Genomic DNA, 27,446 nt, shown 5'->3' on the forward strand with positions numbered 1-27,446 from the left:
GGGTTAACATTCCTCACTAATAAAGCGAGCTACACGGGCCCCTTTGATAGACAAAAGCTGTTTAAACAATCACACACACAAGGGGTAAAGGCTCTCACAGCTTTGCAGTGCTGCCTGGAGAGTCACCATTAACAAGAACCTATGAACTGGCAGTGACTGCCTAACCACTTTGGGACACAAGTGCCTTTGTGTATGGAACACTTTTAGGATTTACAGAGCAATTCTTACTTGTCTAATCAGCTGTTTCTTCTTCTCCTCATTCTGTTCATCACGACCCTGGAGGTCCCGGTCAAACTGTGCCTTCATGGCCTGTTGGTTCACTTCTAGTCGCAGTTTGGCATCCTCCGTGGCCTGCAGTTCATCCTCCAGCTCTTCCAGCTGTGTCTTCATCTCCTCCACCTGCTGCTCCAGGGCTCGCTTAGCCTTCTCCAGCTCATGGACCTACACAACAGTACCACACATGAGGTTTCCTCAAAGTGCAGACAATTTCATTCATTTTAAGAGCAAAAAAATCTAAGAGCAGCCATTCATATAAGATGGGATATAAGAACACTGCACCTGTCCCTTGTATGAGGGCAGATACCCCTCAAAGCCAGCTGCTTGCACACCTGCAAGCTGCCAGTATGAATCACGATTACATATAAATTCTAGTCACGTATGCGTGATGGTGGAGAGAAAGAAACATTTGTTAGCCCAGTCCAGACCTAGTGCAGACTTATCAGAGCTGCAGACCTCTGGTTCTGATAGAATTCAAGAATTTTTAGCCCCTGAATTTCTTCTTTTCCTTTCTGCTTATCATAACATTTTTTGTCTTGAAATAGTTGGGTTACTGCCTTCCATTGCCTGGCTAATCCTGTATTTTACATATCAGGCTCACCCCATACCCTTATATCTGCCACAACAGTAGCAGCTAATTTGTAGCTTGCCATTACCTTATTTGGGTCATTTTCAGGCTCTTACAACCCATCTTTCCCACTTAACTAATGTAATACAAATATAATATTCACAAACTTAATACACCCAGCATCCTCTACTACATTACTCCACATTCACACTAGGATAAGCTCCTTGCAGTATTAAAGTAACACTATCACCTGTTTGACATTTCCTGCCCAGATATTTTAACTTCATACTTACACTTTTCCCAACATCGTCCTTTGAACTCATCAGGTCTTCCATCTCTGCACGGAACTGCTTATTGATTCGTTCCAGCTCAGCTTTCTGCTCTATGGCTTCTTCTAGGGCTCTGGCCAAGGAGAGGGCCTTAGTCTCCTTCTCGCGGGCTTCTGCCTCAGCGCGGTCCCGTTCTTCTGCATACTTGGCAGAGATGTTCTTCTCCTCTGCCAATAGCTACAAGAGCACAGCATCAGTATTCTGAGAAATTACTGACAATTTTCTAACAAGGTAAACACGTATCTTTCCGTTAGTACCTTCTTTTTAGGCTTCTGCCGTAGGCAAAAGGAATCAAGAAAATGCAGCTTCAAAGACTGAAGCATATAATCACACTTTTAATAACTGTGATGACCCCAAGTGAACAAACTTTTGATTCCCTAGGCCTCCAACCTATTATTTCCAACTTTCTCTCAAAGATGATTTGCAAATGCCACTTTGAACTTGATCTCGGACTAGAAATAAATGTTATTCCTTTGGGAAAAGGAGCATCACTAAAATTTTTATGCATGGAACAGAATTAATTTACTTCTATAAAGGTTATTTCTCCACTCAATACGCTATGCCTTAGTTCAGAAATAAATATGCATTCTCCATGCAGCACTGCTTAGGTATTTTTAAAGCAGGCCTGCCAATAAGATGCACCTATTGAATGTCCAGTGACTGAAGTCATACCTGATCAAACTTCTTCTGCTTCTTCTCTAGGTTAGAAACAATCTGCCGCTGATGATCGAGGTCCACAGCGAGGTCATCCAGCTCTTGCTGCAGGCGGGTCTTTGTTTTTTCCAGCTTGTCATATGCAGCTGTCTTCTCCTCATAACGCTGGCTCAAGGCCTCCAAGTCCTTCTGCAGCTTCTTCCTGGCTTCTTCTGCTGATTCAAGGCAGCCCAGACCATCATCCATCTTCTTCTTTGCATCTATTGCCTGCAGGACAGAAAAGATGGCACATGAAGTCACACCACAGACAACTCTATATGTAGTTTACTGCCACCAGAAGTTGAGGAAATAAGTCTGCCCTTTTCTGAAGATATTACTCCCTCCTCAAATAATATTATATGACTGAATTCCCGAAGGATTCCTGGATAGACATCTACAAGCAGCTTCTAGGATTATCATCGAGAACTCTTCATTTCTTCTCTCACCCAGATCAGCAGGATCACCCTTTGCCAGGAAATGTTCTGTTATTCGAGTCAATTCTGCATTTAGATTTTACTTCCCTCAAGGCAGACCCTCACTTTTTCTCTCAAAAGTCACTGGTTTATGGGCTGCAGATCCCGTACCTGTTGCTGAAGAACAGAGATCTGTTTCTCCAGGTTTCTTTTTGTCTCCTCTTCTTCTTCCAGTTGCTCCTTGAGACTGTTCTTCTCATCCTCCATCTGCTTCAGCTTAGTGCTGAGGCTCAGTTTTAGGCGAGTCTCCTCCTGCAGCAGCTCCTATAAAGCAAACAGCCCAGTGGAATTCAGCACTGCTCCTTGGCTTTAAAGCCCCACAATCCTCACCCACACCCTCCAGAACAAGTACTTTTCAAGTTGAGTTTAAGTACGCAACTTATTTCACAGATAAGACAACCAAAGACAGAATTTAATTTATTGTCTCCCAGCAAGTCAGTATAGAAACAAAGTATTCATAAGGTTCTATTCTCTTTTACATGCTAATGATTAAAGTATGCTACTTCACCACATAAGACATCCATGGTCCTTTCTAGAGTCCTCCAAGTAGCATATGAAGCATTCAAACCTTTCCCAACAACAGCATGACTGTACTGCTACATGACTTTCTCATAGTCAAGTATCAAAGAAACTGACAACAGGCTCAAGTGATTTAGCCTGGTTAAAAACAACGTCGGTCGTAAGACACTGGTCATTTACCAACTTAAGGCACCGAGAACGTTTCTTGACTTATGCTGTCAGTTCTTGAGTTGAAGTATCTGTTGAGACTTCTAAAACCAGTCTTCAAACTAGCACATAATTTTTGTATTGCACACTATCTTTGAGTCTGTTTTTGAAAAGAGTAATGAGTAGACAGAACATTAATGACTGTTCAAGGTTTCTTAGTATCTGAGGTTTGGCACACTCTTCCTTTCTCTTCCAATCTTCTGCTTGGTATTCCATGCTTTACCAAGAAAGACATATTCTATTAACTGTAAATGACCGTTTTATCCCAAAGTATAAGACTAAGCATGACTTTTTCCTGAAAAAATACCAAGTTATTTGAATCTTGCACTTTTCCAAAATCCACTGGGAAATAAAATTTTCTGCTTAACTTTACAAATTTACTGGAAATAAAAACCCTGCCAAATACTTGACTATGAAGCTCTCAAACAAGACCCTAGCATTCCAGTGCATTTCTAGCATTAAAGAGCTCTCAAGCAGAAAGGTAATAAAGGAGGACTTCTAAATCTCATACAGGGAAAGTCATATATATTCCACATACTGAGGAACTGGAAGATACACAGCTTGTTTCTGTGGAAATGCTCTCAGTACCATGCAATATAACCCCTTAGCAAAAAAGCCAGACACAATTTTTTCAAGTGTTTCATATCCACTATGCAATGGTGTTCAGATTGATTTCTCACTTCAAGAATGTGTAATGGACACTGGCTGCACCACACACAGATGCCCTGGCTTCCAAAGCTCTCACCTGTGTATCCTGAAGCTGTGATTCCATAGCAGAGAAATCCTTTGCTAATTTGATTGATTTGCTGTCAGATTGGTTCAAAAGACCTGTGACATTGTCCAACTCGACCTGAAGGAGAGATGAGAATATCAGTTATTAAATGCATTGGCAAAAACAAAGTCAGGAACAGGTGAGCAGTTATGAGACCCAATAGTGAAAACCATGGCACCTCTCAACAGTAATGCATGTATAGAATCTCTCAGGAATTAATGCATCATTTCCAAAGTCCCAGGGATGAAACATGAGAAGTTAAAAAGAGATTTTTAGTTGGGATCACCTCTGTTGCAACAGCCTTCTAGTTTTCATTGGTTTCATTTTTTTAAGGCCTATATGAAACTTTAGACAGCCTCAGAAGAATTTTAAGAGCTTCTCTTAAACTCACTTGCTTTTATTTTATACTCTTTGCTTCAGGCCTATATTTAGAGTCTTAAAGTTACATTTTCGCACTTCCAAAGATAATGCAAAACTTTTAATGACATCCCTTCATAAAGGAGAAGCCAGTAGACAATGCTCTGTGTGAATCAAAGGGATTGTTTTGTTCCCTTGAAGAAAGGAGGAGCAAACCCTAAATTTCCACATCACCCTTGGGCCACCCCTCATCACCATCAACCACATTACAAAGCTTCAAGACACTGTCTTCCAAAATAGTTACACAATCATCCGTCTGTCTGTGCCACTCTGAGTCCACAAGCAGCTGAACATTTACAGAATTGCACTGTACAAACTGCAGCGTGCTGAAGGGGAGCAGACATGCTGATACTTTAAGGTCTACAAAACTCAAATGGCAACAGTTAGTTCACCATCTTAGGGCTGCTCATTATAAGCGACACTAATCCAAATGTTCTGCCCTGGCAATGAGTCAAGGAGTTTGCACAGTCTTTGAGAAGCAGACTATGGATTCGCTTTTTGTTTGGTCCTCAGGAGGAACAAGATTTTTGAGCTATGGGGAGGTACCATCCTACAACCTTTTCTTCTCTAGCTCTGAGCTAAATGAGAAGCTAAAAATACATCAGGAAAACCCATGCCACTCACCTGCAATTTGTTAACCCTTTCAGCCAGTTCGGCTTTCACTCTTTCGCCTTCTGTAAATTTCACCTGCAGCTCTTGGAGCTGAGTTTCTACTTTTTTCCTCTTGTGCTCAGCATCCCCTTTGCCTTGCAGAAGAACCTTCACCTCATTGGACAGCTCAGCCCTCTCACTTTCCAGAGCTTGTTTTGCTTTTTCAAGATTTGCTTTGACCTGAAGAGGGGGTAAAAAGAAACCAAACAGCAAAACCCCTTAGACTTTAGATATGTCAGGATCCTACCACTGAGTATATATTTTTTTTCTCCCAACAAGCAAGCTCAAGTTGCATGTTTAGCAGCATAATTACTCATGCTCACTCAGAAAAAAAACCAGTTGGAACAGCCTGTCATTTATAAGACACAATCTAACAATCAGAGAAGACAATAGAGGAGATAGTCTTGCAACACCAGATCTCCAAATTAAGGGTCAAATTAAGCCAAATGCTAGCTTTTCAAGAAAGTCTTGGCTATGCAGTATAACATGCCTGGTAGGAAAAAAGAATTAATGTAACTATTTAAAGCTATTCCATGTATGTTTTATAGTGAAAAATAATCTACCAAGAGAAGAAGAGCACATGTATCAGAAGCCTAGTATCATGAACTCCTCATGTTCTTCTGCAGCTTTAAGATAGTCACAGAGCAGCTATCATTTCAGGGGGACGGACTGCTTTGGCCTTGTGTTTTCTGTTCCACATACCCGTTTGGTTTGTTCTAACTGCTCTGCCAGCTCTTCAATAGCTTGTGAATGTTTCTGCCTTATCTCTTGTATCTGAGCCTCGTGAGTCTTTGCCTCCTCTTCAAGGGTCTTCTTCAAAACTGTTACTTCTTGTTCTCTCTTTGACCTGTAAAATTCACAAATAGCATTTAGATGCCAAGGAGAGAATCAAACATCTATATCCATCAGCAGAATCTCTACTGTAGAAAAATGGCAAGGTCTGTTTAGTCCTACCAGCTATAAAGACATTTTTCAAAGTTAGAACTTAGCATTGCACCCTTCCTAAGCACAAGCTGGCAGCGTTACTTTCAGCCTAAGAAGTCATAGCCTGAAAATACGAATGTTTCAGGAGTATCTGTTAACACTATGGTTAGCGAGCAAATTAACTTTCTTACATCAGATGAGGTAATGCACTACAGCTTGCATACTACCTCCTTCTGTAGTTACTGAGGCTGCTAACCAGCCAACCAGCCTACTCCGATAAAGGCAAAGACTTGCTTTGGTAAGAGACTTGATGGGGCATTTATTTAAAAAGTCAAAACTAAAACCAAATAACACAACACCGTGACATTTTGGAGATACCTCAGCTCCTGCTGAGCAGCTGTAGAATCTAGCGTGTCTTCTAGCTCTGTTTTCAATGCTTCCAGTTCTTCTCCCAGATCCCGCTTCTGTTTTTCAGCTTTATTCCTAGATGCTCTCTCTGACTCCAGGTCTTCCTGCAGCTCAGTGATCTGGGACTCGAGTTCCCTGATCTTCTTCAGGGCCATGTTCTTCTGAGCTGCCTCTTCTTCCACCCTGTGTTCAACATAGAGTTTTGGTCAGAGCCAGACTTAAGCCATATGTAAATTAATACCAGCTGTCCTAACAAGAAAAATCAAGAAAAATGCTGGTATTGGTCAGCTCTACAACATGACATTCAAACTTTGGTCCCTATATCATCCACAGATCCTAAGTTCTATTTACCAATACTTGAGAGAGCACAACTACTTACCTTAAATAAGGGGACAGAGAGAGACTGACAACAGAAGAAAGCAGAAGAGAAAGCACCATTTTATACTGCGAACCGAGCACTTTACTGAATAGATGAATATAGCAACTACTACAGAGACAGTGTGTTGCAACTACTTTTTAACTCTGCCAGAAAACTTAGTGCTACAGTGAAATGTGTGCAGTGCACACTGCATTCATAGCCTAGTTCTGTACAGAGAACGCGGCAGTGAGCAGCAAAGAACTCTGATGCTGACGACACGGATCTTAACAGTCCGCAGGCTGATATACAACAGCCACAGATTCTATTTAGTCCCTATTCCAAAGTGACACAAGACAAGAAATACTTCCCAACCTGGCAGTCCCTGAACCCTGAAGGTCAGGTTCTCACCTAGCTAACGCTGCCTGCAGCTCCTCTTCCTTCTTGGCCAGCTGCATTTTGAGTTCTGCAATCTGAGCCTGCAGCTCAGCAATCTGGTCATGCAGATCAGTGGAGTCTCCTTCAAGCTTTCGACGGGTCTTTTCCAATTCTTGCCTCTGCTTTTCCTCACGTCGCAGACGTTCTGATGGAGACAGAGACATATTAAGTTACACAGGTGACACACACTCAAAGAACATTGTACAAGCACAGAAAACAAAGCTACTTAAGCAACAGCTTCTCTCCTAACAATACAACTACCCAATCTATAGCTGGAATGCATTATTCTGTCAGGATCTATTCATGGCAGCTACTCCCATAGTTTGCATTCAAAATATACCTGGGCAATTTCCCTTTCCCTCATCTTAGGGCCAAACCTCCTTCCACCCTTTCACTGTAAAAAAGCAACGAAAGTGTCCCCCAGCACCCATACCACCCAAGCATAAGCACTCATTAAGTGATGCTGAACACAAGGTCTGCTCTCCCTTTACCGAAACTAAATAAGCTGGCTCCTGCTGTGTTACCCTAGGCAGTCTCCAAATGAAATGCCTCTAGCTTGAACTCCGAAGAACTTGTGCAAAAAGGATATTAGAAACAGCGCTAACCCTGACAGTTTGATACTGCTGGAAGTAGAAAAGTGGAGACACTTCCACAGCAGGAGAAGAAAGAGAACCAGCCTCTCTTCTCCATTGGCCTGCTGCTTTGGAGAGGACTTTTATTTAGATCAAGGGCTCAGCTGACAAGGCACATAACCTTCAGCCAGCCACTGAACAGCTCTATCAAACCAATCAATAGCATACACCCTATAGACTGATTTTTAACCCCTCAGAAACTGGAGAGGACCAAAACTCTAGAAATGAATCTGAAGTTCAACAAATTTTAACAACAAACCACCTAAAACTAAACAGGTAAGTCCTTTGCAGGATCTTCTTTTAAAAAAAACAAACACCAAAACTGAAATCACCTTCAAGATCTGTGATCATGGCCTCATGCTTATTCTTGAGTTTGGCTAAACTCTTAGATTTCTCCTCTTCCTCTGTCAGGTTTGTTGTAAATTCAGATATTCTGTCTTCCAACAGTTTCTTTTCCTGTAGAATTGAGAATGCAGTGTGAAAGCAGTTGCTGAAATTACAGGATATTAAAGAATATGTGCTTAAAGATGTCAACATCATGAGTTCCTACTCCTGCTACAAGGAAACTTGAGACGAAATAAATCCTTTCATGATTACAAGTGGTATTCAAATAAGCGCTTACTTAAAGATTCATGCTTGATAGCCTTTTCAAAACTGAAAGAGAAGTCTGTTCATGAAATAACTTCATACCGCTTGGCATAACAATGCATCAGAAAACACTTGCTCTTGGATCATTACCTAGTCAAGACTATCTAAATAGCATAGAATACTGACTTGTAAAGAATACTGTAAGGCAGCTAATTTCAAAACAATTCAGGTCAGAGCTGCCAAAGACAAGACTGAACCCATTCATAAGTTTTCTCATAATATGGGAAAGGTCAGCCTTTAGTGGGTGGCTTCAGGAGAAACACCTGTTCATCTTCATCCTGCGCAACAAGCTGCAGGAGTCTTACCTTAGCCAACTTGAGATTCTGATCTTCCAGAACTAGCACATCTTCTTCTATTTTCTTCAATTTGGCCTCTGTGGTCACTTTTTCCAGCTGCAATTTCTGTCTTGCACTCTCCTCTTCTTCAAGCTGTTCCTCTAGTTCCTTCACGACACCCACAGAAAAGGAAGGCATTCGTCAGTGCTGCTCATTAACTACTGTAACAGCACAGTAGCAATACCAGAACTTGGAAGGTTTCTTTACCCTTCCTTAAGGGTATCATTAGTACTTTCCAGATGTAACACACCTCTGTGGTGACTTAATACAACATACTGCATTCTAAAAAGTTTCTAAATGAATAAACAATGCTATTTTGCAAAGAATGCTACCACTCCTACATCAACTGGCTTAAGCAAAGACTTGTCTAACTATTTGACAAGTGGCCACCATCTTCATCTTTAAGAATGGAACAGCTCATTCCAGATAACTGACTGAATGCCTCAGGCTCAGCATCAGAATCGCTGTGTTCTATTGCTATTTCTGCAGACAGGTTTTCCTTTCTTTTTGTTTTGGTTCTCTTTCTCCTGTTTCCTTTCAACCTGAGAGAAAAGAACACTCCAAACCTTACTATCCTCTTTACTGATAAAAGCTACCATTCCTAAGGCGTTACCTGGATGTTTTGCTGCATTTTTTTCTTCTCAGCCTGCAGATGTTGACACCGTTCTTCCTCTTCCTCCACCCTTGCTTCCAGGTCATGACATATCTCCTCTAGTTCTTGTTTCTTGGCTGTCAGGCGGGCTCTTATCTCCTCAGCTTCAGCACAGAGTTCAGTTTCTGCTTGCAACTGTTCCTGCAGCTGCATCTTCTCTGCCATTAGCTACATTGGAGACACAGCCAGAAATAAGACAAGCTCCAATCTACCGAAGCACTTAGCAATCTGTGTCAAGTGAAGTTATGTACGCCCGTGTTTCATAGTTAGTCTTAATCATTGCGGCAGTCTCCTGCTGCGAACCAAAAGCTAAACATCAAAATTTCATTTTGAAGTGTTTGCTCTCCTTCACAAACCATGCACTGCAAGCACATATTATAGTAGCCTTGACAAATTTCTCTATGTATATATCCATTAGGAATAAGGAGATTTTCTAGTTTCCACCTGCCAAAGTAACACAAGGAATTATCAGCCCTACAGAAAAAAATGCTGCTGTTACTTTCTGTGTTCCAAACAAAAAGGATTAAATTGACGAGGTTGAATTCAACCAGCTTGCTATAATACTCAGCCAAAGGAGAATTTTCTTCACATAGCAGCTATAGAATGGCATAGGTGGGCACTCTACAAAATAACCTGCTAGAGGAACTGAGCTGGGAAGAAGGGCAAAGGAAATCGAAAAAGGCAGCAGTCAAGTCACATATTTCAACAAGTTGGAATCCTGCAGCTTGTCCACCAGACCAAAAAAAGCAAAGGAGGCGCTCTCAAGCAGTTGATAAGGTAGACAGAACGACTTTTACACATGAGATTTGCAAACTCACCTGGGCCTGGAAGGTCTCCAATTCACTCAGTCTATTTTCTGCAGCTAGCTGCTTCTCCTTGACCTTCATTAGTTCTTCTTCCTTGGCCATCATCTCCTCTTCCTGTCTGCTTACTTGCAGAAGGGGCTTCACCTGAAAGGGAAGCCAAGGGAATGAGATATGTATGATAAACAAGGGAAATGCTCAGGTACTTGATAAGCATTGAATAAAACAATAATTTAGGTAAGTGTCATATTTGAAGAACTGACCAATTGTTTTGTTGAGGATACTGGGAGGATCATAGAGGACTAGATATCAACTACTCTGTCAACAAAACATTTTCTGTCTACCTAATTTTTCCTCCAGGATGGGCTGCATCGGGAAAGGGCTGGGTAAATTCCAGACCCTCAAGGTCTAAGTAGTAATAGCAAGAGAATAAAAAAGTTGACATAGAGTGAGGAACGTCACAGCTAGGTCAGCATAAACAAAAAATAAACAACACCCATCTCTGTGCTCCCCCATCGAAACCCCTTAGAAGTCATTTCATAAGAAAGAGAAGTTTAAACTCTGCTCTTACCTCTCACTTAGCTGCAAACTCTCCTGGCTAAAAAGCAAGAAATCCCATACATTTGAAAAGAGACCATTTCTTCACGTGTTCATTGTCTTTATAAAGGTAAAATATCTAAAAGTCTACCAGCAAGATGAGACCCCAGTGCTTTTCCTTTGCTCTTACAACCTTGGAGAAAGAGATGGCAAGCCATCCCCGTATTAACAGTTCTTGTCTAGCTAAACCGACTAGCCATAGCAACTCTTTGACGTGTCATATCACCAAAGCAAGCAATCTTCTCACTCTTCTTAGGCATAAAACATTAACAGATGACTTCTACTTTTCTACAACATTACTTGGATATAGCCTTGTCCTTGGTTTATACACGCATACTGCATATTCATAAAATATGCTATGATGTTCTCTGCCCAAACAAATCAAGGTGTAGTTGCAAGGCAGCCCAAATGTAGAACAAATCGGTTTTGTGCTCTGGTTTAACCTGAGAAGCTGAAATTGCAACCAAACTGTCAAAATTACAGAGGGAAAAATACTACCTTGGTGAACAACCTCCACCATTGCCAGTTCCGCAGTTTCAAATAGGCGGCACAGTTCCTCTGAAGCACTTTCATGGCTGTCAATTGCTGCTGGCGCTTGGCAAAGGCTCTGCAAAGTAAGCAGAGGTTAGACAAAGGAACACAGTGGCACAGAGTTCCCTTCACCAAGAGCTTTCATAGATACCTCTACATTTTTATTTTAGGAGGTTCCCTAATTTTCCAGTGGACTTGCTCTATCTTTTCAAGACTTTTCTGCTGGGTACTGTACTAAAACCTTTTCATTTTCACATTTGTTGCAGCACTTCTGTCAAAATCTTTGCCTGCTGTACGGTATTTCTATACAGAGGAATAGACTTTACTGCTCTGGTAGTATGTGAGATAACAACACGTGGAGTTTCTTGCAGGTGCCAAAAGTCCAGCATTACAGAGATCAGAAAGCCCTAAACCAACCATGAACTGTTACAAACAACAAATAAATCATGGACTTTCTGGCAAAAAAACCCCTTCTAGTTGACTTCTTGTGAAGAGAAACTTGTACCTGAATGGGAGAAATACATATTTATAATGTACTTTACAAAACATGGTCCTTACTTTCTGGCCAGGTAGCCTCTGCAGCATGCTTGGAAGCCAATAATGACATCTGTAATCTTCAGGTCTCTCTCTTCTTCAAGATGAGCAAGAACTCCAGCTCTAAAAAACACTTTACTCTGTCCAATTCGGTAAAGGTTGGGATCCAGCTCCAATGCTTTGATCTAAAATGAGAGAAGAATTTATGTCCTGCAAAGATTGCTTCATGTGAAATACCACAAAACATACTTGTGTCACATAGCTGTAAGACACCCTTTCCCTTCAAGGAGCCACTAAGGCCAGCCAAACTTGTTAGCTCCCAATCAGTCCTGTCCCAACTCATTGGAACTCAGTTGGAACTCAGCCAAACACAGCATGAAATGGAGGTAACCAGAGACACAAAATACAGTGGAAAGCATTAGCACAGCACCACATCAAGTTCCCAGAACCACAAGAAAGCTGTAAGGAACATATGCGTAGTCCCAAGAGCCCCCTTCCTTTCCTAAAGGAAACACATCTGTTGATCCTTCCTATTTATTTCTTCACAGTCCTAACCTCTGTCAGAAAAAGGCACCCAACTAACTTTCCCATCCTTTGAAGGATTTGCTGACAACACTTATACTAGTTAAGGGGAATAAGCTATACTCCTTTAACACTGAAGAAAGGAATCCCTTACAGCCAAATTCAACTCAATCTCCCCTAGTCTCCAAGCTACAGAGCCTAAGCTTTCCCTTTGAAGCAGGCAATTCTGCAGGAATTCATTGAAGCCTTCACTGAAAGCATTTGTCATCAGCAGGCCATTACAAAAAGTTCATTGAAGCTCATACTTTAAGCGTGAGCTGAAGATAACGTCAATGCTTCTAAGTATTTTGATTTCATGAATACTGCTAAACTTTCAAAGCGTATGCATCTGTGGAAACAGAAAGACCCTCTTTGCCTCGAACCTCATGCTAGTCAAAAGCCTCCATCTGCAAATCCAAAAGAAAGCTTTTTGCATTTTCCTTCTCTCAGACAAAATATTTGACTTTGGAATTTTGGTCTGCAAGTAGAAGATACATTTAACATGCACAACTCTGATTTCCAAACCACACCCATAAAGTTTATTCTGTTCAAGCAGAGTTTCTGGGATGTCTTACCATCAGCACACAAGCCTGCTTTCCATCCATAAATCCTTTGGGAATTGCATTTGGAGTTAAGATTTCATACCTGAAAAGCAGAAAACATTAGGCTAGTTAACACACGTACATTTGAAAAACAACAACAAACACAATCAATAATGAGTTCTTATGCCGTTATGAGTTTGGCAGTTTACAGTCTTGTCAGAAGAGAAAAAAATGTGTCTCTAGACAACAGAGTACAGCACAGCAGTTCTAGATGAGATCCTCTATACCTCACCTCTACTAGAAAGTCAAAGTTGCTTTTGGGAGGCTTTGTGCCAGGGAATACCAAGGGACAGATGAGCTGCCTTTGAAAACAGTGGCGATCTATTTGCAATAAAATACTTCAACTTTTGTGCTTATGTCTTAACTTTGCCAGCATAAAGACAGCTTCAGACACTTTTCTAGGCCCTACCTTTGTCTGAATTCCTGGAATACAATTCTGTTGGGGAAACCTTGACGACAAATACGGATTCCCTCTAGCACTCCATTACAGCGAAGCTGGTCAAGGACCAAGTGGGGATCTAGTTTTCCAGCCTAGTGAGGAAAAAAAGCATGTATTATAAATACCACAAAGCTTTTGCAAAAGGGGCTCAAACCCCTTGCCTCTGTCTCTTTTTTTGTAAAGCAGCCAGTTCTCTATTTTTCAGTTAGAAGCAATTTGGAGATTTTATGCCACCTTAAGAAGAACTGCAAAGATCAGTCTCCAAAATTTTGGAAAGTATACAGGTATTTAAGACAACCTTAAAAAGATACTCTGAGAAAACAGGACCTCTTTAAGATCTCTTGCAAAACCCAACAAAAGATAGCAACCCAGCCACATGCCCCAGGAAGCCCACGTAAGGCTGCATGGGCTTTACCGTTAAAACTGTCTTTACCTTTTTCTCATGGTTGGGAATAATGCAACGGACGAAGTTGGGGTTGGTGTTCCTCAAGGTAGCCATGAGTTTAGCCAGCTGTTCTTTATAGAGCTGTCCCACTGTTCGGAACATACCCTTCCTGGTTTTAAAGGCCCCTGGCAATGCTGTATCTGACATACCAGCCACCTGGTCCAGCCCAACAATACGGTCAACTAGAGAGATCACAAGACAGAGCATTAAAATTCTGCCATGAATGAAAATAGCATTGCAACGTACAAAGAACATCTGGGTAGAACAGGATAAATGAGGAGCTGCAGGATCCTTTTTGCTTCATCTCTACACAGATGTCGACTCCTGTACAGAAGTTGTGCAGGGATAGGAGCAGGAAGGAAAAAAAAGCAACAGCTCACTACAGGAAGTTTGAGTGATGGAGTCAAACTTACTCCCAAAAGTATTCTACTGATGCTCTGGATGGCAACTCTGGAAGAGCAATCTAGAAGTGAGTTTCAAACGCTTCTGCCTGCTTAGGTTGCAACAAAAAACAGTAAACCAAGGGTTAGGGTTCCAGCCGCTAGCCCAGCAGAGTCAGCTATTAGTTAACTCTGACGCAGAAAGGGCCACAGTCAGAGAAAAAGTCCAGCTTCACCCTCACATTACAGGCAGAACTGCCATGACTGGTGATCAGAAAAGTCATATCTACTTGTAAACTGAGCAAACATGGTAAAAGGCATGACAGAAACCAAGCCTCAAGATACCACGGTTTGAGTTATCTTTGGACTACAAGTATTCTACAGCAGAGACATGAACAATACCACTATGAGAAAGTCAGAAGTCCCTGCCCCAACAGTTTCCCAATTATACCACAGTGACATCCGATCACTGATGATGCTATCGTCTTGATGGGTGGACTCCACAGATCCTTTTTATTTTTTCAACAGAAGCCAGATGGATCTGAGAGTAGCAGGGACAAGAAGAAACTAAAGCATTGTGTTTTCTGCTCTGCAGATATTTCTGCTCTACAGATTTTTATCTCTACAGGAGATAAAAATTTACCCACCCAACCAAAACCAACTGTACTACTATGAAGTTCCACACTCCCAGTACACTTCTAGTAAGGACTTCAACCTACTATTTCACTTCAGCAGGTGGCTGATGCCTACACTCAGGTTCCCAGTCTTAACTTCAGAAAATACATCAACTTGTGCTCAACAAGCTTCTAATTTAATAAAAATGGTATGAAAAACCCTTACAAAAGAAGAAACAAGAAAAGATATTCTGATTTACAGTTAATATTAGTTTAGAATTGCTCACTTCTAGAGCAGCTGTTCAAATAGGGTCAAGGTTGTCTTATCAGAAAGAAAAGAAGGTTATGTTACTAGATGATGTCACAGGGAAATCCACAGAAGAGTGTCCCAGATTGCAGCTGGAACAATCCTCTTAAAAATCTTGAGCCCTGCAATCTACATCAAGATAGCAAAAAGGACAGTCGCAACAAAAAATCCAGCTAAGAACAAGCAATGAGAACTGATCAGCTGTGGTTCATCTGACATTTCAAGTCCAAAGTGAGGTTCACACAGCAAAGGCCTTGTTAGGCACAAGCTGTCGATGGCCATTTTCATGCAGTACAAACCTTTGCCAAACTAACTTTCTTTTAAATGACCAGCAGCTGAAGTCAAATCCCAATACTTGAATGAATATTAAACTGCATTTCAGTTTAAAGGCAGTCTCAGAAATCTTCCTTCCAAATCTTGCAATGAAATACAGCCTTGCCAACTCCACATTCAAACAGTTAACAGGGATTTGCTTTTCCTATGTGAGAGCAACCTTCAGCACCTGAATGTGCCCATATTTTTCTTGCATCCGTTTGCAAGGTGAGAATTTCGCTTTTGTTTTAAAGTCTGTGAGGAGCTACTAGCACAAAGCAGAGGAAATGAACAAGAAAGACACGCAGGTATGACAAAGGGACAAAAAGAAGTTAACGGAAGCATTTCTTGCATGGCTCTAGGATGCATTACACACATGACACAACAGCTGAGTTTCTCAGTCACCTGGTTCTAGATGAAGAATAGGAAAGTGTTGATAGAAATAGGCTCTCTGAACGTTCTGCATCTCTGCAACAGAGACGTCAAAGAAAACCCATCACAGAAAGTGACAGCAGCAGTAAGACTCAAAAGCAGATAAACCCAGAGGAGATAAGAGTAAAATACTGAACAACACTGCAGAAAGAACACACTAGTTGCAGGACTAAAAACACAGATTCAGCCTCAGATCTTGGGTTTGAGTGTTGCAGCTACACAAACTGCTGGGACATAATGGTGCATTCATATTTTATCCTGGTATTCTTGGTTTTGAGAAATAATTGCTATAAAGGCAGCAGACTTAATGTAAGTTAATGCAAGTGAACCTTTCTCTTGAGTTACAGTGAACCTTTAATGCAATACCATCATCTAAGCAAAGTATGTTCCAGATAACGCCCATCTTGGTGGCTCAGTCTTCAGGGAAAACAGCAATACAGCTCATCATAGACTTTTGTTGATCAAACAAATTTTTCCACATAGAACAAGAGGAAACAAATGAGATTAAGTTTAAGTACATACCATCTTTCCACAGCTCAGATACAAACTTATCAGACGACTGGTGGAGAAGAGTAGCAATGTTATCATTCAGTGGATCCATGTTCTTCATCAGCCATTCATCTGCTTTATAATCCACCTGGAGAAGATAAATACGTCAAGAACTCGGGGGGATTTGCTGCAGCAAAAGAGGCGACAAGATCTGGCAAAGCCTGTAACAGTAGCACTGAGGTTTGCACAATTAACAACAGATTACCTAATAATTATTGGATTTGCTAGCTAAGCAAGCACACCTACAAATTTCAAACCCTAACAAACGGCCAAATGGAATGTTCTGTCAATAAAGGGAATGGATTTGCAATGCTGGTTTGCACCAACTAAGTGTGAGACTAAAAACCAACTGCATTATCATTTTTGGTGCTGAAGCTTTTATGCAAGGTTTCTGAATCTCACCAAATAACAGAACAAACTTAAATTGGTATCAGGTTGACACGTCTTCGACTATACATACATAACTTGCAAGCAAATCCTCTTAAGCCCTGTAAGGTCCACAGCAATGGAACAACTTAGTGAAATCTTCCACTGGTTTCCCATAGGCAGCAATTTTGGTTATGTAGCCATTTCAGAGAAGCAGTGGTTATGCATTAGAAAATACAGCAGACATTCCAATATTTACATTTTAGCTACTAATTCTTTACCTTGCCAGCATAATGTATGATACAGAAGTCAGCTTTGTCTTTCAGCTGTTTTGGCTTCTGAAATTTGGGGTGGGTGCCTTGTTCTTGTACAACTTTTTCCACAAAGCTCTTGTCTGTTGCTTTTGGGAACCAGCACTCTTCATCCAGAAGGGCCAATATACCAGGAGGCCCAGCCTTAAAGAAGGGAAACATCAAAACATCATTAAATACACGACTACACCAATAACTAACGCCTTTAGGTGGCTAGAAAAAATAAAGGATACCTAAGCCTGATCCCCACCACTGCATGGTATCAGTACAACTATTTCGATACTAATAAAAGTTGTTAATAATTCTTCAAATTCCTCATCTGAATTCTGAATATTTTTATGAGAAGGTCTCTTCCATGACATTTGTCTAAGTTGTTTCATGCAGAGGAAAAATAATCTTTTTAATAGAGGGAACACTACCACACTCTTCTCCAAATATCCAGGTGTGTAAATGCAGAAAAGCACAGCAGAACATTTCACAAACTAGTCCTTATTTCCAAGTTTCATTAGAGCAGAATGAAAGCAACAGATTTAGAACTTCTCATCATATTTAGACTTAAGTGAGGCAGCTCATGCTATTTACAGTGAAACACTTATACATCTGGCACCACACATATGTACATAAATGAAGGCAATTTTATAGCAGGAAAAAATGGCTGATTAGATCTATTTCCATACAGTATTTCCTATAGAACTGATACTAACAGATGTATTGGTGACATACTTCCAGACAAAGAGGAAACTGTTTGCTTCTGCTAAGCACATCACAGTTTCAGCAGAAGATTACAAGAACTAGAAAGCTAGTTTCCAGTCTACAAGTACAAGATATGTGCTCAATGACATAATTAAGGCAGCCATTTCTTGCTGCTCAATAGCAGAAGAACAAGCTTACCGGTTTCTCTATGAGGTCAATGCAGGGCTGCAGATCCAGGCCAAAGTCAATGAAATTCCACTCTATGCCCTCCCTCTGGTACTCCTCTTGCTCCAGAATGAACATGGTGTGGTTAAAGAGCTGCTGCAACTTTTCATTTGTGTAGTTAATACACAACTGCTCAAAGGAGTTCAGCTAACAAAGAAAAAAGTAGAAAGATGCTTGAACAGTTGCTTTTGAAGATACATACCTACTATTCTCTTAGCAAAAAAGATCACTTCTATAGTTCAGGAATTCAAGCCAGTGTTCTGTGTGGGGTGGACAGTCCTTTGTCAATAACCCCATTTGCTTATGAGCTGCCTGTCCGGTCATGTGCCACTGTGTCACCACTGCAATCCCAAGGGAAGTTCATACATGCCGTTTCTCAGACTTTGCAAAAGAATGTTTAGTTGTAAACAGCAGAAGAATTACTGCAGCTACTTAACCCGGGAATATAAAAGACTGGCTTTCTCACAGACACAGAGCTGGCAAGTCCTCTTCACAGGAAGAGGAAGCAACAGAAGCCTGAGCACAAATTCCTAAAAGCATGTGGACTGGAAAGTCCCTTCTTAATCCTCATATAAAATCAGAGCAAGAAAAGTGAGGGACATTTCTTAAACATCTCCAAACTGTAAGGACAAGGATAATAACTTGTGGTGCATTTTCATGTTACACTACACTAAGCATAATGCAGCTGTAATGAAGCTGAAGCTCCCACTTCCCCTCTTTTCAATCTCTCCCTCCACCTTTCTTTAGGTCTTCCTCTCCTGCATTTATCTTGCATCAGTTTTTATGCTCAGATTCCCCTTTGCAGACTGATTCAATTATAAAACACCCTAAGAAAATATTTTCAAGAGGGCTAGAGAAGTGAACAGTAGAAGCAGTTGCAGCCAGGAGCAGCAGTGGGGAAAATGAGCAAGTTCATTCCTTTTCTGCATCAAGGAGCTGCTATTAAGCCCATTTATCTGTATGTGAAACCAGACTGATTCTCAATTTTCAGGCATCTTGCAGAAAGGAGCATAAGTAGGTCAGAATTTACGTTGGATCTGATTTGGTCTACCCCGTCTTTTCTCTTTTCCAAAACTCCTAAGCAGGAATTTAAAAACATTTCTAACAGTTTTTAATGACGCTAGCAGGTTTCAGTGGGTCATCCTGTCAATGTTTTGGAACAGACTAATGGGACATAAAATTTAATCTGTAACTCTACATGACATTTTAAAAGACTTCTTTGTAACTTAGCAAACTCTTAAGCAGTGACCTATAAAGAATCAAGAACATCTGGAACGATGGAATTAAAATAATTCTAATGCACATCGTAAAAAGGATGTAAGCACCAGAATATACAGCAATGAGATAAAACATTTGCAGAACACATAAAATACAAAGAATGAACCATTTAAGTTAGTTAATAACTTATCTAACAGTTCACAGGAGCAGAGAGCTCAAATAACAAAAATGGAGTAAACGTGATTTCCAAAACGATACTTCTTTAAAACTCAAAAAGAACAACCTCCCTCACCGGTCTCTGCTCCATGGTAAAGTGTGCTGAGTACAAGGACCTGACAGTTCCTTACCTCAAAAATCTCAAAGCCAGCAATGTCAAGGATTCCAATAAAGGATGCACCCTGTCGCTTGGTCTTATCCAATGCCTTGTTGATACGCATAACCAGCCACCGGAACATACGTTCATAAGTGGCTTTAGCCAGTGCTTCAATGGCAAAGTCAGCCTAAATAGTAAAAAGACAAAGATCAGGAGTTACATTATAATCCAAATGAAGGCACAGATTACACCATTTCAGCATCTAATGGCCCAACTGTATTCTGAGATTTTCCCTCCACCACCAATCTGAACAAGGCTCATATTTCAGAGGTTATTCCCAATGAAGTAGATGGCACAGTGATACTCCGTAAACAAGAGCAAAGAATTCATCTTACTAAATTACTGTGTCAAAGCCAAAGTTCAGAATCCTGCCTGTTGGAGAAATCAGTGCCGGGTATTCAAGAAAAACAAAAGTTATGTCCAGTCATCTCCAAAGATTACAGTAACATACCTTGTTTCATAGGTGCAAAGAAAAGCATTTAAATTCTTTTGCAATTTAGGGCCTAGAAGAAAGCTAAGGAGGGACCATTTACAAAGGCTAGGGGCAATGGGTATAAACTGGGGAGGGGCAGATTTATACTAGACACAAGGAAGAATTTCCTCACAATGAGAATGGTGAGGCACTGGCACAGGTTGCCCAGTGAAGTTGTATATAGCCTGTTCCTAGAGGTGTTCAAGGCCAGCTTGGATGGGGCCTTGGACAGCGTGGTCTAGTGGGACACGCCCCTGCCCATGACAGGGGGATTGGAACTGCATGATCTTTAAGGTCCCTTCCAACCCAAACTATTCTATGATTCTGATTCTATGATTCGTGAAGCCAAATCCCTTCTTCCCATGGCACTACCCTACCTGTGACTGACACAAAAGATGATGTACAGTAAAAAATTAAATATCTGACCAGAAAGGCAGCCTGCAACTATTTCTAGACTTCACTCTCTTCCTAATTCCTTCTATGTTAGGGGGCCATGTTTATTTACACTGAGAATAAGTTTATGTACATAAAGAAGACACTAGCTCCTAGGTCAGGTTTCATTTAGAGCACAACCTGATTCAAGTGTTACACCACACTCACAGTAAGTTTCAAGGGTAAGCAGCAAATTCTTCCATCCTAGTAACTGATCTACTCAAAAACGGTGCTTTCTGCAATATAGTAACTTGAAAATGTCACTCTTGCATACAGCACTGAAGGAACTTAGTCCCTTGCGATAGCCAGTCCCCAAAATTAGGGGAGTTGCATTCTCTCTCCCTCTTTTGTGGTTGCCATACATAGCCGTCAAAGACAGCTATTAAATGCTACAGAAACCTCTAATACATTTGTTAGCTTGGTGGTGGCAAGATTAAAGTACTTGCTCATTTTGAGAGAACTCATACCTGTTCTTTGGTCTGAGCTTTCTGGACATAATCTCGCCCAACTTTGATGCGAGGAGTCAGGATGCCTCGGGTGAAATCCGTCACATTAATACCCAAAAGGTGAGACACTTTCTGAGCAGCTAAAGATGGCAAGAGGAAAAAAACCCAAAGATATTAACACTCTTTTCTTTTTCTTACAGAAAGTGAAAGAAAAACTTTCCTGCAACTGCCTTCCCAAGAGAGTAATGAAAGAGCTTATAAATGAATAACAAGTCAATGAGGCAAAGAAAGGTACCTTCAAAAGCAAAAACAAAATCAAATCCCTCAAAACTCTTGCAATCCATACTACAAGTTATTAAGTTTCTCCAGAAGGCAAGAGAGTAAATTTGAAGCATACCACTAAGTCATAACCTGGAAGCTTTACAAAGTTCATGGTCTATAATCAATTTAAAGATACATCAAGTAACAGATGTCTTAATTGAGCTAATTACTCTGTATTTCAGAATCAAGATCCAAAATACAAATGCTGTTATCACCTCCCCAAAACACCATTTAAAAGATATTTTCTGTAACAATACTAGTCAAAAATATAAACACTTAGGAGATAAACTAGCAACCTCTTATATTTCCGCATTACATCTATAATGGAGGACTCCGAAGAGCTAAGTCTTCCAACAGATAGCTTTCTATCATGTGAAATATGGTACTATTTACACATGCAACACAGGGCCTTGAGCAGCCTGATCTGGTGGCAGGCATCCCTGCCCACAGCAGGGGGACTGGGACTGGATGATGTTTAAGGTTCTTTCCAATTCAAGCCATTCTGTGATTCTATGCAACAATGGGCAGTGCAATTAAAATACGTACACATTTTATACTCACTATAACACTATCCACCTTACTCTTTACAGTTATAAGTTTACCTACAACGTCAGCAAAGAACATTCCCTAAAGTCTGATAATATAGGTTTGCAGGAGCAATCACTCCTAGCTTGGTTAGCACACACTAAGTCCATACATAGTCCAGTAGAATAATCCTTTTTATCTGGTTATCACGGGTACTTCCTGACTAGTCCTGTCACAGGAACAATGCCACATTCCTGCCCATGGGGGGCTGCAAACACACGCCTGGCAAAAGTGTCTATTGGTATGAAGGAGCATGTCAGCTCCTTTGACAAATAATTCACCTCATTGAAAATCAGGACTCCAGCATTCCATGCACACAATAATACATTCTTCTACCTGCAAGAGCTTCCTGTAGCCCTTTTCTGCATTTTTCTCAGGGGAGGAAAACCAAGATTGGTTACCTGTGTTGTCTGGCATAGAGGCTTGGTCTGTATTACGCTCCTTCTTGAAGACTATGTTGCCAAGTTGAAGAACACCTGAGATGACCTTCAGTAGACCTTTTAAAATAATACCAGATTAGTGTCAGACATCACCAAAAGTCCTGATACAACTCAGTTACCTTTTCTGAAATGGTTATGAGGCCCTTCTCAACAACCCAAAGATCATTCAGGAAATTTGGGAAATAAACACCACAGGTAATTCCTCTATGTCTCCCATGCAGGCTTTTCCCTCTCCCTCCTATGCAAGACTACACAGCCTGTAAATTTATCCATTCTCAACATCGCTACAATAAAGTGGGAGACAGAGCCATCCTACGTCGTCTGTTTTACTCAATAAAACATTTGTTCTCTGTTACAGGGCCAAATTTCACTATTTTCCCCATGACTACTGTAAACACAGGAAAGCAACAGTTATTAAGAGTACAAATCAATTACGAGAAGAAGATTTCCTTCTCTTACCCCATTCATCTCCTTGGCCAAGGTCTGTAGTCCATACAGACACAGATTATGTCTAAAGGGCAGCAAGACGTGCATGAAAGTGCCTGTACCATAACTATTACTAATTACATGCTGAAGCACCCCATCCATTGCTAATGATAGATTCATACCCTTTGAATTGTGTATGTCACAAAAGCAGCATCAGATGCTAGGACAGGAAAGACATTTTTCAGTGCCAAAGCATCAATTCAATTTTCACCATGTATCAATCAAAGCTGACTGCATAATGGCTTCTAGTTGCCTCTAGCAAAGTAAACTGCCAGTTGCTTGCAAAGGGGATACTGTACCAAAGATCTTTTCATCCCCTAATTTATACCCGTTTCTGGAACATTTGTTTTAAAACAATATCCTTTTGATAGCAGAGCACATAAAGGTTCCATATATACTATATCAGGACTAACAGAAAAGAAACATTTATGTTTCTAAAATCCAGTAGTTTGACAGCTGCATTTGGAGTCCTGGCGCTTGGGATAGACAGCTTATTTCCATGTTCTCTTACAAATGAAGATAGTCTTTAGACTCTACATCAAAACTAAGTGAGCCTACTGGCCAGCCAGCTCCTGTATGTATTATTCTTCCAAGTCTAAAGGAACACTAATGCACTTCACACTTTGAACAGCAAATGTAAAACACTAAAGCAATCTTTGCTGTAGTGGGTGGAACCGATAACTCATCTATGTGAAAGCAAAGACATGCCCTAGAGCATACTTTAAAACCTCACTCAAAAAACTGAGCATAGCAGGACATCCTGACAATAAACTAGGCTGCCAATTCTTCAATTCAATTTAGGCAAATTTCTCTTCACCTCCATACAACAGTTTTAGTGTCAGATGATTCGGAATATGAATAAGTGTATTAAAATGTGGATAATGACAACATGGATTTATAGCAGGCTGGATTGTGAACAGCAATAGTTAAGGCACAGACACGTGTTCCCTACAGCCATAAGAGCCGCAGCCTCCAGCAGAGGAGGTGTTGACCTCAAATTATCACTGCTTGCTTCAGTGTAGAGGAAAAAAACAGTCCTAATTGGAAGACCTTATACCTTCAGAAACAGATATTTCAGAACACTGATTGGAAAATAGGCAGATCATGAATGAGACAGCACAGAGCTCTGGTGAATACCTATCACTGCACTTTGTGCTGGCTGCATGTAATTCTAGCTTCACTGTTGCGGTACTGTGCTCCCAGAATCAGACAATATTAATTTCTGATCAGCAGTTCAGTGTTAAGCTGGAAAGAAAGGCGCTATGGCCAGGCCATTCTCAAAGTACTAATCCAGCAGTAGTGAAATTAGATACTTTAAACCCACTGCTTAGGGGGAGCACACAAGCTGTGCATTGCACAAGAGAATGAGGGGATTCTTGTATCTTGGATGCGTTATTCATAAGCTGGATATACAGCCCTTAGACTGTGAACTAAGCAGAAGCATGTTTTCATTAGCTGCTTGATTCCTAACGTCAACTGAAACTGCAGGTAGATCCTGAGCTGGGTCACTCCAAAGCCACTAAGTTTTTACTTGCACACAGTTCACTTAGGGGTGGGGGGAAGTGGGCAGAGTACATCAGACAAGACCGGAACAACAAAAAAAAAACCACAAACAAGAACCCCAGAACAAAACAGCCCCACAGGAATATGATATGATCTGTTCCCTCTTTCATTTCCTTGCATTTTCAAGCCCTTCAGAGGATTCATACCCATCTGCTCCTCATCTGGGATGCCCATGATCTTCATTGCCTCCATGGTCTCCTGAAACATATCTTTGTCTTGCTGACCCGGGATTGTAACATGTCCATTGGAAAGGAAGCGATACTTGTTGTAAGGCTCCAGCAGCAGATCAGCTTTGGAAAGAATTGAGAAACAAGTTACTAAGAAGATAAAACCATTCTTTTTTAATGGAGACAACAACCTACCACAGATCAAACTTCTGACTTGCATATGCTAGCAGGTGCTGGATGCACTTGGGCTTAAGCCCGGTTTTACTATAAGCTGAACATTTAAAGTATTTTAGATAAAATTGGAGGTTTTCTGCCTTATTTCTTTCTATTCCTTCCTCTACTACTACTCCACCAAAGCAGTGTCAATCATCATTATGCCCTAAGTCTATAAGAAGCAGGGATTAACTGGAAAGTAAATTTGCCTTTAATTTCAGACACCTCATTTGTTTCAAGTCAGGTGAAAGTTAATACATAACTCTTGAAACAGTAGCGACTATGAAGGAGTTCTCTCCTTCTCTCCTTCCTCCAGATCAGTTCACAGCTCTTGCACAACAATGGACCCTGATTACTAAGCTGAGGTATTAAAGCGAGGTGTGCTAGGATCTTACAGTTCTAGAGCTGCTTAGGTGCTAGCAGCTTTGCTCCATTCAGTTAAATGCCAAGTACATCACAGCAGGACTATCCCTGCACTAGAACAGTTTACATCATACAAGACTAGACTAAACATGGGACAGTGATTTAGATAAGGAAGGGCGTAGAGTCATTGCTGGCAAGCAGACAAGTGCAGGAAGGAACCAGAGAAGCAAGTTTTCAGGAACTGAGAAGTGCAGGGGGAGGGTAGAGGGATGTATGAGTGTATGGAAGAAGCAGAGGAAGGGTGACCATATCTAAAAGGCAGAGCCAAGGAACTACTAAGCAACAGGTCCTAGCTTACAAGTGTTTTGCACCCTCTAGTTGTGATGAGGGAATCCCTAATTACAACAAAACTATACTTACTCTTCAAATGCTCGCCTGCCCCAGATAGCAGGTAGTAAAAGATGTGGAAGGTTCTTTCCTCTTTTGCTTGACGAATTGCACGTGACTTTTCCAGCAGATCTTCAGAAAGTCAAGGCACATGTCAGGACATATAAATCACTTCCTATTCTATGGCAGGAGCAAAAACTCATACTACCTGATGATCTCTTCATGCCAATTAACAGGGGTATTAATTTAGCAATCATTATCAGTCAACTTACTGAGCTTCTGGTATCACTTCTGCCAGTTTCTGAATGATGGCTACGGTAAGAGACACACAATTGAAAAACCAGGAAAATAGTGGCCATCCATCCGTACCTGCCTTGCACAGAAATGAGAATGAAATTCCAAAGCTATTCATCTTATTGCAGTTCATGCTTCCATTTCATCCACCTGAGATTACAATTCATTCAGAACAGATTTCTACCAAGATCACAAAGGTCCAAATACCAAAACAAGAAACTGGAGACAGCAACAGTAATTTTGCTGGCATAAATTTAAGTGCTTCCTACCACTTTCTCAATCTGACAAACGGAAAGTCAGTTGTGAAGAGATTCCTAGGAACCATTATTGCCATCTCTATATCCTCGAAGTGGCTGCAGAAAGGATACAGGTCTCAATATTGGCTCCAACAATGTAGCCATTGACATCAAAGTTGATTCTGATGAACTTGCCCTAAGAGGAAGATAACGGCTTTAATATTAGTATTCATTCTATCTGGTAACAGCAGTAAACAGCAAAGGCAAACCTTCTCTTTTTAATCCATTTTTAATCCTTTATTTTAATAATAAAGGAAATTCAGAACAGCTTAGGCACATTTTAGCCAAAACATAAGGTCAGCCAATACGTAATGTCTGCTGATCACAACAGCGATTTCACTAAAAAGACACCAAAGACTTTCAGGTATTTCTGACATTCATACAGCTTACAATTCGAATCCATTATGTTTCAGCCTTTCTCACAGCCAGGCTCCCTTTGGTTTCATGTGCTCTATGGTCTAGACAGTTCCATCTCCCTCAATGTCAGTTTCAAACATTTTCATTTCATTCCAGCTGCACCTCCTCCATCTGCCTCTCATATGTCATTCATTGCTTTCCAGAGCAATCAAAATAAGGACCAGTATTTGCTCTCCAAGATAAAATTGACTGTAATAAGCTGGCACTGATGATCTTGACACAGGGACAGGTTCCTTCATCCCAGAGACCTACTAGGCCTGTTCTGGATAACTTACTGAATGAAATTCACTTTATAGATTAATTTGAATGAAGTCACTCATACACAGTTATCCTATCCCTGACAGCAATTCACCCAAAAGCAGACCAAGTCTTTCCTCTGGGAAATGTAGAATACCAGCACCCACACCAGACGGTAATACTCACAAATCTTGAGGAGTTGTCATTCTTTACTGTCTTGGCATTTCCAAAGGCCTCCAGGATGGGATTAGCCTGAAGCAACTGTCTCTCCAGCTCTCCCTAAAGAGGTATCAGAAATTAATAAAGTAGGTAGCAGAGTAGTGCATTAACCTTGGGTCAAACCAGCAGAAGTTTCAATTCACACTAGCTTGGCATCTGTTGTAAAGAAGCCATATTAAACCTTGGGGAATGATCCACTAAATGTTCAAAGCAGACTCAGTTATCTGGGTGAAACAGAAACATTCACACAAATATGCCTTATTCCATTCCTCGATGCAAGGGCATCCCAGTGCTGTCTTTCTGCTAACAAGAAGCCCTTCAAAGCCACTTGGCCATAACATCTGAAAGACTTCCCAGGATCAAAGTGAAACATCGTACCATCTGAGATCAGACCCTCATCCCAGAAGTGTTTTGCCATCTAGGCTGGAAGAGTGAGGAAAATTCTGTCTTGTGACTGTAAGACAGGTCTGAACTCTGCTACAGTAGGTTAAGAAGTCAGTCTGAAAAGGTCTAATGTTT

The 27,446-nt window shown here is 40.9% G+C and overlaps 1 protein-coding gene across 1 annotated transcript in view; it reads right to left on the minus strand.

The window, feature by feature from the left end:
- Positions 1 to 27,446, minus strand: part of MYH9 (myosin heavy chain 9) — a 71,790-nt gene that overhangs the window by 5,949 nt on the left and 38,395 nt on the right. Inside the window, exons 6-33 of the mRNA XM_054058106.1 lie at positions 26,895 to 26,987; positions 26,127 to 26,190; positions 25,498 to 25,596; positions 24,481 to 24,624; positions 22,247 to 22,342; positions 20,961 to 21,079; positions 19,564 to 19,716; positions 17,972 to 18,145; positions 17,051 to 17,224; positions 16,377 to 16,491; positions 13,798 to 13,991; positions 13,335 to 13,456; positions 12,899 to 12,968; positions 11,787 to 11,947; positions 11,196 to 11,304; positions 10,116 to 10,247; positions 9,259 to 9,465; positions 8,616 to 8,753; positions 7,995 to 8,118; positions 7,004 to 7,175; positions 6,208 to 6,420; positions 5,608 to 5,752; positions 4,879 to 5,085; positions 3,811 to 3,915; positions 2,451 to 2,603; positions 1,846 to 2,094; positions 1,138 to 1,350; positions 229 to 441 (exon numbers count right to left, since the gene is read on the minus strand). Coding sequence (XP_053914081.1) covers positions 229 to 441; positions 1,138 to 1,350; positions 1,846 to 2,094; positions 2,451 to 2,603; positions 3,811 to 3,915; positions 4,879 to 5,085; positions 5,608 to 5,752; positions 6,208 to 6,420; positions 7,004 to 7,175; positions 7,995 to 8,118; positions 8,616 to 8,753; positions 9,259 to 9,465; positions 10,116 to 10,247; positions 11,196 to 11,304; positions 11,787 to 11,947; positions 12,899 to 12,968; positions 13,335 to 13,456; positions 13,798 to 13,991; positions 16,377 to 16,491; positions 17,051 to 17,224; positions 17,972 to 18,145; positions 19,564 to 19,716; positions 20,961 to 21,079; positions 22,247 to 22,342; positions 24,481 to 24,624; positions 25,498 to 25,596; positions 26,127 to 26,190; positions 26,895 to 26,987 — 4,158 coding nt within the window. The remainder of the gene's footprint in view (positions 1 to 228; positions 442 to 1,137; positions 1,351 to 1,845; positions 2,095 to 2,450; positions 2,604 to 3,810; positions 3,916 to 4,878; positions 5,086 to 5,607; positions 5,753 to 6,207; positions 6,421 to 7,003; positions 7,176 to 7,994; positions 8,119 to 8,615; positions 8,754 to 9,258; positions 9,466 to 10,115; positions 10,248 to 11,195; positions 11,305 to 11,786; positions 11,948 to 12,898; positions 12,969 to 13,334; positions 13,457 to 13,797; positions 13,992 to 16,376; positions 16,492 to 17,050; positions 17,225 to 17,971; positions 18,146 to 19,563; positions 19,717 to 20,960; positions 21,080 to 22,246; positions 22,343 to 24,480; positions 24,625 to 25,497; positions 25,597 to 26,126; positions 26,191 to 26,894; positions 26,988 to 27,446) is intronic.

Source organism: Cuculus canorus, chromosome 1 (assembly GCF_017976375.1).
Source record: "Cuculus canorus isolate bCucCan1 chromosome 1, bCucCan1.pri, whole genome shotgun sequence".
Taxonomy (NCBI): Eukaryota; Metazoa; Chordata; class Aves; order Cuculiformes; family Cuculidae; genus Cuculus; species Cuculus canorus.